Genomic DNA, 9,416 nt, shown 5'->3' with positions numbered 1-9,416 from the left:
GTATATCGAGTGTAGATGCACAGCAGAAGCTAGCCCTTCCCCTGGTGCTGAGGTTGTTGGTCGTGCCTTTGTGGAGCAATATTATCATATTCTTCACCAATCTCCCGGTTTAGTTCATCGGTTTATCAGGATTCGAGCTTGTTAACCCGACCTGATGTTACCGGTGCCGTGACTACTGTCACAACTATGCAAGTGAGAAGATTACTTTAGCAAAGTCCATTACTTCAACATTGCTCATTGATCTCTTCTGAGTTATATTAACTTGGTTCCACTTTTTATTTATTTTTGTTTACAGGCGATCAACGATAAGATTATGTCACTGAAATATGAAGACTACACAGCCGAGATAGAAACCGCAGATGCTCAGGAGTCTCATGAGAGAGGCGTTATCGTGCTGGTTACTGGACGCTTAACCGGGAACGATAATGTGAGGAAGAAGTTCAGTCAAACTTTTTTCTTGGCACCACAAGACAAGGGATACTTTGTCTTAAACGACGTGTTTCGATTCCTCGAGGAGAAACCAGTGACGACACAAGCCCGGTCTGTCACCATCAACGGAACCACCAGGGATGTTCAAGCTCCTCCCATGGAACCAGGTACGATGAAAGATCTACAACTGTTTTTTATTTCCTTTTTTTTCTTCGATTAGGATATTAACATGACGCTTATATCTTGTCAGAGCGTGTTATAGTTAGTCACGAGGCAGAGGTAGAACCCGAGCCAGTTGCTTCTATTGAAGAGGAAGATCTTGACAATGTGGCCGAGGTTTATGATCCTTCTGATAAAGACGATGGAGTTGTTGTTGACGTTGAGCCTATCGAACCTCCAACACAATTAAGTCACAGTGAAATTCTACCAGTGTCTCAAGGAGATGCTCCTAAGCATTCATATGCTTCAGTCGTAAGTCTTTAACTGGTTAAGAACTGATTTCATTTGTTTTGGTTTATAGTAAGCGTTACAAGTCTTTGTGTGATTCAACAGCTCAAACTGAAAAGCAGTCCAGCACCAACACACGTTGCTCGAAACAAGCCAAGAGCAGCTCCGGTCAGTACCAACCAGAAGCCAACTGCTCCTCATGCTGAGACTGCAGCAGCGCCCGATGCCTCAGGTCTGGAGAATGTTCCAAACAGTAGCAATGTTGATGTGGAAGGTTCGTAAATTCTTGTCATTTTTTTATGCTGTTGATAATATACGCAATCCCTTGGTTATTGATTTACTGGTTATTACAGATGATGGTCATTCGATTTATGTTCGAAATTTACCTTTTGACTCCACACCAACACAACTTGAAGAGGTGTTCAAGAACTATGGTGCTATCAAGCATGAGGGGATTCAAGTCAGAAGCAACAAGGTTTGATATATAAATCTACAATATACTTGATAAAACCCTTTTGCTTATCGGTTCCTTACACGTTGTTTGTGACTCTCAGCAGCAAGGTTTCTGTTTTGGATTTGTGGAATTCGAAACATCTAGCGGGAAGCAGAGTGCGCTTGAGGTAAAAACAATAGCTTTCAAACTTATATCCTTCCTAGAGGTGAAAGTCTGACTCATTTGGTTGGTTACCTGCTCAGGCCTCACCGATAACAATTGGGGATCGTCAAGCTGTTGTGGAGGAGAAGAAAACAAACAGTCGAGGAGGTAACATACATGAGAGACCTCATCAAGAAAATGCTGGTTTAGTGAAAGAGTTATGTGTGTGTATATGAAAGATGGCTTTAAGCTTTTTTGTTTTTGTGTTTTTGTAGCAGGCAACAATGGAGGTAGTAGGGGTAGGTACTTTCCCGGAAGAGGAAGCTTCCGAAACGAAAGTTTCAAAGGAGGACGTGGTGGAGGAGGAAGAGGAGGCTATGGAAGAGGAGGAGGAGGAGGTAGTGAGTTTTCCGGTAGACCAAAGAGCTCAAACCCACGGAACGGAGGAGAAGGTTACCAAAGGGTTCCTCAAAACGGAGGCAGTGGAAGAGGAGGTGGAGGAGGACGTGGTGGGCCTCGCGGTGGCGCTTCATCTTGACTTTGCATTTAACGGATTTTCCACAGGAGAGTAGTTTAATTTTTTTTTTTTGCATCGGGGTTTCTTTTTGGCGAATACTTTTGAGTTGATGTGGCAAGTCTTTTTGGTGGGTTTAGTTTTTTGATTTTCTTGCTTTTCTTTGTATTTTTCTCTCGTTTATTTTCTCATCATTCAATCCTTGTCTGGGTACTTTCTTCATGAACATTCAATTTCATAAGAAATCCATTATAAAGTTGTGTTCTTTTAATGCAAAACTATTCCTAGTTGTTTAGTTAAAGTGAGCAGAAGAGGAAGTGAACTGGACCGGCTCATCTGATTCGTTGATTGCATCAGCGAACCGGAAAACACAAAACCGGTTAACCAGATTTCTGCAAATAAAGAAGAAAACCAAACGCAGCAAGACAACCAAGTATAGAGACCAGAGCTTCTAAATCACTTTTGATAGCATAATTTGAGTCTTTAAGAAACAAGAGAAAAGAAAATACAAATTACGAGTACCAAAATTGAACAAATTTTCCAAGTTTATACGGAAAACTTCTCTCGAAAAGGAAATTTCAGAACATTGGTCAGTTACAGACAACACAAGCATTTTATCGTTTGAACTTCTTAGAAGATTTTTTGTCTTTGCTTCCTCCCTTGTTACCTTCCAAGAACCTCTCACTCTCGTCGTCATCTTCTCCCTTTCTCTTCCTCCTACCTCCTGATTCTTTCATATTCTACAACAGATATTGCCAAAAAAGAAAAACGCAAAATTCAATTCTCTATAAATCAAAGTAATAAGCAAACAATATTAACCTTGGACATGTAGTAGGATGCACGTAAAAAATACCATTGCGGATAATTTTTTGGCTTCTGAAACTCTCTCCAACAATGACAGGACTTCATCTTCCTCAGCTGGATATTCTGGTAGTTTTTTGCCTGAATGTAGAAACATAGTCATATTTCTTTATCCTATGAGAGAAGAAAGAAAAACAAAAAAATATCTCGCAAATTTATTACTTACCTATGAGTTTTTCAATTTGTAAGTACCATTCGAGCTCATACTGGTTTACAAGTGATATACCAACACCAGAACGTCCAGCACGAGCGGTTCTTCCGACTCTGTGGATGTAATCCTATGACCAAAACTAGGAAGATGAATGTGTGTTCTCAAGATCACTGAGTCATGAGAAACAAGGGAAACAAAGGTCTAACCTTTGAATTTGTGGGAATATCGTAATTGATAACCACATCAACCGATGGGATATCGAGCCCTCTACTAGCCACATCCGTGCAAACCAAGATGTTACATTCCCCTGCTTTGAACTTATTCAACGCTCCTAGTCTCTTTGGCTGTGAATATTTCGAAAGAATGAGAACCTTTTAACAGAATTTCAGTCATGATATATTTGGATATTGGGCAGCATCATTAACCTGACTCATCTGACCACTGATAGGAATGGCTCTAAAGCCAAGGCTCCGAAGCATCAAAGCCATAAAACGAGTACCATCACAAGTTCGGGTGAAAATCATTGATGTTGATTCAGGCATCTCACTCAGAATGTATACAAGGTAACAATCCTGTTAAAATCATTGAAAGCTTATTATATTCAAAGAAAAAAAAAAGTCTTTTATGTGTTTGCTACTCTCTATCTATCTACTAGGTTGTTGTCATGAATATAAGGTACCTTGTATTTGGCAGCAACAAACCGATACTGCTGTTTTAGAGTATCAACTGTGGAATATTTGGAGGCAGCCTCAATCTGGAAAAAAGCAATAAACATAAAACTGTTATACCTTTCAACTATGATTGCGGCATTGAGAAAATAACTCAAGTCAATTTAGTGTCTCTGTACCTTCACAGGATTCCTTAAGCAGGCTCTTTGGAGTTTTCGAACCTACAAGGCCAAAAGCACATTCAGTGACTTTAATCAGTTGATCGTTCTTACAACTTTCATTCCGCCAAAATATTACAGAGAGATAGATCGATCAAAACCACAAGAATGTCAAGCAAGGTTCCTACCTTTTTAGTCATAGTTGCTGAAAAAAGAAATGTTTTACGGTCACGAGGAATCTCTTCCAGAATCTGGTTAAGAGATTTCTCAAAATCTTCATTCAGCAGTCTATCTGCTTCATCAAGAACCTGATGAACAATGTGAAGAAAATATATAACTGATAGGAACTAAGAACAGACTATACCAAAACGAATAAGATCAAGAAGCTATATTACCAGATATTTCAACGTCTTGAGCGAGAAGCCTTTTGTGTCAGACATGTGATCCCAAAGACGACCAGGTGTTGCAACCTATGTAACAAAACAACAAACTTAGCTACTAGATCCGCTCGCGTTGTGGAGAACAGAAAAACAAATTAAGAAACAAACATACAATAACATGAGGCCGTTTCCCAAGAGCAATAGTTTGTTGCATCCTGTCTATACCTCCAACAAGCTGCAAAAAAATCAAAAAACAAATGCGGTTTAAATCTATTTGTAGCAGGAAGGTTTCAATTATGGTAACATGGTTAAAGCATCAGCTTACCACAGCACACCTAAGACTTATATCAGATCCTAGAGCTTCAAACTGCTCAGCAATCTGGATTGCAAGCTCTCTGGAGAGAAGAAAACAGAACAATCAAATCCAATTAAGAATGACGCAGAAAAACATATCACCAAAGTAAACGCTAGAAGAAACCGAGGTGGGGGAATCATACCGAGTAGGAGATAAAACACAGGCGAAAAATGCAGGATCAGGTCTACGCCCTTTCTTCGGCTCAGAGTCATAAACATACTCAAGAAGTGCTTGCAAAATAGGCAACGCGAAGGCTCCGGTTTTACCAGAACCGGTTTGCGCAAGTCCAATTACATCTTTCCCTGAACCAGACATCAACACGTTAGGTTCAATTGAATTCCATGATAAACCCTAATAATAAAAAGTTTGAAGCTTTTCGATCTCGCAAAGACCTAAACACAGAACTAGGAGCGTCAAAAGATTCAATCCTAAACATCATTGCATTGGAGAGTACCCTAGATACAAAAGGTCCAAATAAATAATAAAACCGTACCTTCAAGAGCATAAGGAAGGGCTTCGGCTTGAATTTTCGAAGGGTTCTTCCATCCCAATCTATCGCAAGCTTTTACAAGCTCCTCACGCACACCGAGTTCTGCAAACGTCTTCACCACTTCGTTCTCTTCTTCCATTTCAATACCCACAAAAAAATTCGCTACCTTTTTCCTTTCGGGACCTCAACTATCGCGCGCGAATCAAATAGCCTAAAGAACGATCGCGTTTATAAGATTTCCGGGGACAAATCGCCGTAAAGCAAGTTGGATAAATATTTTTCAGCGAAAGAGCAGAGGAGACAGTGAGCGAGCGAGTTTTTGGCTACAAAAGGGTTTTAGTTATATTGTTATTCAATTAGCTTAATTGGGCCTACTATGAGCCTGCTATCTCAAACTATGGGCCCAATCATGTTATTTCCAGAAGCCTATCAAAATGTTCATATCATTATCTTTCAAAACCTTGCTGATTGATTTGGTCCTATCTATATAATCAGCACAATATAAATCACTTGCAAATCTTAAGCAGGTAAAAATTACTAAGAAATAAGCTTTAATCCAATTAAATGATGTTAACTCTAATTGTACAAACTGCAGAAAAGCTTATATATTACAAGCAAAGTTTCGAGACTTTTGTAAGCCAAAAGATTCCTAGCATGTGAAGCTTGAGATCTCATTTGCTCTTCTTGGAGATGTCTTGAAGCAGTAATCTTGTTTCAGCAGCAAAATCAACAGGAGCTACTCCTTTCACAGTTACCCTCTGCCTCTTCTCACCATTATACTCATTCTGAGTGACACTTATCCTGAAGATATGAGATGACCAGGTTGCTTCTTTCAGCTTTGTCTGAAATTCATTTACTTCACCTCCCTGGAAAGGTTTAAACATTAAACATGACATCGAATTGTTCAACATAGTTCCAAGTTAACAGATAACTTTTTTAGGGTTTTGTTTCCTTACCTCTGATCTTAGTTTGTTGAGCTCGTCAGCTGAACAACCAATGATCTTCTCTGCTTCATCGTTGAATGAGGAAAACCATGCTTCTCCTGTTGAGTCAGAGACTTTCACCACCATTATATACCTGGCAAAACACAAAGTAGAGAGAACTAAGTTTCTAAAGACGAGAAAAAAAACTCGACATAGTTTTGATCTACGAATCTGAGTTTCTAACCTTAAGCTGCATTCTTCATCTTTTTTCTGGCAACCTTCACACCAGTAACCAGCGTCAATTGCTTCAGTCACTTTCTTGTTACAAGTCTTGCAAGCTTGGTACCACATTGTCTGGTCTGGTTTGATGAAGCTTATGTAACCCCTAGTGCTGAAAAATGCAGGCTGCAACAGAAACCCAATGTCATAATAAGCTCGAAACTCTATTGTTAAACAATTTTGGTCCAGGACTGGAATTCAATAAGTACCTTTTCCTCGCCTAGAGATGGGTTGCTTGTGATGTGAGAGAGAAGAACTCGGTCAGTATACATAGACCAAGCTCCATTCTTGGCAGATGGGCTCATCCCTGAGCCAATGGAAGACATGGATGTTTCCTTGCCTTCAGAATCATACCTACATAAGTCAAAGACAAATTTAAATAAATAAGCATAGACAAGATTCATCCTTTTAATTTCTCAGCTGACTCGATCCAAAAGACATACCAAGATTTCAACTTTTTAGCTTCTGGTGATTCAGGATTTATCACCACATTGCTCCTGCTGATGGTGGACAACGAAACACCTGGAGAGATTGGTTGAAATCAGCAAACAGGTTTAAAGATGTGTGATTTCGACATATTATTCAATCATTGCAAACCCAAGATTACCTTGAAAGTCTCCAACTTTGAGAGACTTGATTGCAATCACAGGAGACTTATCAGCCATGTCTAGCAGTTCTTGACCTATGCCGGTTGCCAGGTCATTCCACAGTGACACCACAACAGTTTTCTTTGACTCATCAGCCAAAGTTATATCCCTCTTGGGGATCATCTCATTGTCAGTTCTCCTTCTAATACTTATGGTAGGAGAAACACTCTGAACAACTCCAATAAGATCTGGAAATAGCATAATATTCAAGTTGTTATCATCGTGAACCAATATATAAGTGACCTGCAAGTGAATGTTCAATGAAAAAAAGGCTCTTACCAATAAGCTCCTTCTGATTGACATACAAGCCCAACTCTTCAATGGGTACAAAGTTGAATTTAGTCTCGGGAACAAACATTTCCTCGTTACTAGCTTCCTCGACCTCCGAATTTTCATTGAGAGTCATCTCATAATCATTCTGAACTGTCTTGAACTGCTTGTTAGCAAGTTTAAGAGATCCCCTTGAGATAAAATAGACCTTTCCCAATTGGAATCTATCATAAAACTTCCTTGCAGCATCATTAAACATCGTGGCTTGAATTTGTGTTCCCTGAATTACACCAAAAATTAACAAGATGAGTTACCAAACCACATAGAACGAAAGTCTGTAAAAGTTTGAGATTTCATGAAAGTGGGAGCTCTCTTACTTCTTCATCTGTCAGTTCCACATTAAAGACACAACCTTCTCCTCTAGCGTTTCTGTAATTTCTCATGGGTCCCTTGTTAGTGACTCGGACTTTGATGGTCCAGCTTCCTTGATAGGGATTCAAGGACACAAGTGGGTGAACCCTTCTAGTCATGGCCATTCTAGCAGCTGGTGCAGCACTGCAAAAACACAAAGCGATTAAGCAAACACTCAAATTGTTTGACAAAGAAGATGAAACATTAAAGACATAAAGAGACTGCGCTTACTTTCCCCTCTGTTCACTGATTATCTGAGAAGCCGATTTGGCAACAAATTCCTGCTTCGGCTTCAACGTGATACCAGTTGAAACATCCGTCTTAACATCATTCACAGGAGAGTGTTCTAGTTTCTGCCTCTTGAACTCACCACCCTCCTCTTCGCTCTTACTCTCCAAGTCAATCTCGGAATCAAGCGCAGGAGCAACAGCCTCACATTTGTTCACAAGGAAATATCTGCAGGGAGTTAAAACATATGTTAGAAGCTCAATAATTGAAATACGTGATAAATTCATGTAAAGAAGCAAAAGAGATTCTTTACTTTGTTGATTTGCTTGAAATGTCGTTTACAGTGAAATCAAGGAGGCGGATCAGACCCAGATTCTGGATGTTTCCAGAAATAATCTCAGGTGTCAGTGACGCTGTAAACATTGCTTTGACTTTCGTCTTTCCATCATTCGCACTAAACCTGTAAACCAAAATCAGAAGCCAAATCAGATCAAATTCGAAGCACACATACAATCCCTCACAACCCTGAAGTAGATCCAACAGAGCGAAACCAGAACTATAATCAAATCGGTAACTAAAACCCAGATCTCTATCATGGAATCATACACAGTTGTAAAGCTATATTCCGATATGAGACGGATTTCAATTCAAACATTTCGATTAGAAAAGATGAACAATAATCTAGAATCGGAAAAGGGGAGAATAAGAAATCAAATAAAACCCAGAAGATGATGAAGAGACAACGAAGCTTACGTATATCGATTGCCGATAGGCTTAAGATCTACGACTTGAACGACGATATCAGGTCGATCGGAGGACGAATCAAAGGATGGGTTGGATAATACAGCGGAGATAGCATCTGGGGTCACCGAAGTCTGCATCTTTTTCTCTCGCGATTGAAACGTTTCTGATTTCTGCTTAATAGAAAATGGAAAACTAAAAGGTCTCTGTGTGTGTGAGATTAGCTGTGAAGAGTGGAGATGATAAAAGGAGAGGAAGGGTTTTGTAAAGGGAGAGACTTGAGCGGGATCTAATTAAATTTCGATTTATTACTCCCGCGGTTTTGTTTTTTCCAAACGTATTTCCCAAAACTGTACCGCTTCTTTCCTGCTTTTGGCGCTTCGTCGAAGGCTGTAACCTTTGGATGGAAACAGAGGCTTAGGCATATTTATTTATTTAAATATATAGTGGATTTGACTCGGAGCTTGATGAGCTGTTAACTACTCGTTTGGGCCGTGGAATATAATCGGACGGTTCAGATCGATACATGATTTCCCCAAAGTGAGCCAGTCAAACTTTTAGTATTGACTAATCAAACTTAATATTAGCGCGCAACAAAACCCCGAGAAAAAAGGAGCAATTTTTGTTGTACCCTTGATTTCCCTAAAAGTTAAAACATTTCACCTAAATATATTCAATTTGAACTAAAACCCCATTAACAGAACTAAAAACACGGTGGTGTGAAAATTAGCACCATATAGTAATAAAAATGTCCAATTTTTTTTTGTCTAAATTCATAAACATGTCTAGTGTCCAATTTAAAAATGAAACCAAAAACCTTGAACGGAGGAACAGCGAAAGGGGGACAAGTGTAACTAAACGAAATATGG

General features: G+C 39.4%; 3 protein-coding genes across 3 annotated transcripts in view; 1 reads left to right on the top strand and 2 right to left on the bottom strand.

Moving 5' to 3' along the window:
* LOC18012443 (ras GTPase-activating protein-binding protein 2) overlaps positions 1-2,263 on the top strand; it is a 2,570-nt gene extending 307 nt beyond the window's left edge. The window contains 9 exon segments of the mRNA XM_024151047.1: positions 16-119; positions 122-192; positions 296-596; positions 680-900; positions 982-1,150; positions 1,230-1,351; positions 1,431-1,496; positions 1,573-1,639; positions 1,750-2,263. Of these exon segments, the coding sequence (XP_024006815.1) occupies positions 16-119; positions 122-192; positions 296-596; positions 680-900; positions 982-1,150; positions 1,230-1,351; positions 1,431-1,496; positions 1,573-1,639; positions 1,750-2,009 (1,381 nt within the window). The 3' untranslated portion in view covers positions 2,010-2,263.
* A 171-nt stretch (positions 2,264-2,434) lies between these two features.
* LOC18012442 (DEAD-box ATP-dependent RNA helicase 10) lies at positions 2,435-5,344 on the bottom strand. The gene is made up of 13 exons (XM_006394483.2): positions 5,052-5,344; positions 4,701-4,860; positions 4,529-4,598; positions 4,376-4,438; positions 4,219-4,293; positions 4,012-4,131; positions 3,845-3,886; positions 3,677-3,751; positions 3,423-3,569; positions 3,204-3,341; positions 3,013-3,124; positions 2,839-2,927; positions 2,435-2,725 (listed from the first exon to the last, which is right to left on the bottom strand). Exons 1-13 carry the CDS (start codon positions 5,185-5,187, stop codon positions 2,600-2,602), a joined length of 1,353 nt encoding a protein of 450 aa, XP_006394545.1. The 5' UTR covers positions 5,188-5,344; the 3' UTR covers positions 2,435-2,599.
* A 258-nt stretch (positions 5,345-5,602) lies between these two features.
* LOC18012435 (replication protein A 70 kDa DNA-binding subunit D) lies at positions 5,603-8,776 on the bottom strand. Its single transcript, XM_006394482.2, has 11 exons — positions 8,560-8,776; positions 8,120-8,266; positions 7,810-8,034; positions 7,545-7,722; positions 7,177-7,447; positions 6,858-7,085; positions 6,694-6,772; positions 6,460-6,604; positions 6,216-6,376; positions 6,005-6,125; positions 5,603-5,914 (listed from the first exon to the last, which is right to left on the bottom strand). The coding sequence occupies exons 1-11, from the start codon at positions 8,685-8,687 to the stop codon at positions 5,720-5,722; spliced, it is 1,878 nt and encodes a 625-aa protein (XP_006394544.1). The 5' UTR covers positions 8,688-8,776; the 3' UTR covers positions 5,603-5,719.
* Positions 8,777-9,416: the final 640 nt, after the last annotated feature.

Source organism: Eutrema salsugineum, unplaced genomic scaffold (assembly GCF_000478725.1).
Source record: "Eutrema salsugineum unplaced genomic scaffold, Eutsalg1_0 scaffold_6, whole genome shotgun sequence".
Lineage (NCBI taxonomy): Eukaryota > Viridiplantae > Streptophyta > Magnoliopsida > Brassicales > Brassicaceae > Eutrema > Eutrema salsugineum.
This window is presented reverse-complemented; position numbering and strand designations above follow the sequence as displayed.

What these genes read in the sequence shown, in the direction of transcription:
- LOC18012442 (XM_006394483.2), bottom strand. Translation starts at nt 5,187, where the DNA reads ATGGAAGAAGAGAACGAAGTGGTGAAGACGTTTGCAGAACTCGGTGTG. An exon ending in TAAGTCTTAGGTGTGCTGTG is followed by an intron (nt 4,439 to 4,528) that starts GTAAGCTGATGC and finishes ATTTTTTTGCAG; the next exon opens with CTTGTTGGAGGTATAGACAG. An exon ending in ATATTCCCACAAATTCAAAG is followed by an intron (nt 3,125 to 3,203) that starts GTTAGACCTTTG and finishes TTTTGGTCATAG; the next exon opens with GATTACATCCACAGAGTCGG.
- LOC18012435 (XM_006394482.2), bottom strand. Translation starts at nt 8,687, where the DNA reads ATGCAGACTTCGGTGACCCCAGATGCTATCTCCGCTGTATTATCCAAC. An exon ending in TGGAACTGACAGATGAAGAA is followed by an intron (nt 7,448 to 7,544) that starts GTAAGAGAGCTC and finishes GGTGTAATTCAG; the next exon opens with GGAACACAAATTCAAGCCAC. An exon ending in CATCTCTAGGCGAGGAAAAG is followed by an intron (nt 6,377 to 6,459) that starts GTACTTATTGAA and finishes TTTCTGTTGCAG; the next exon opens with CCTGCATTTTTCAGCACTAG.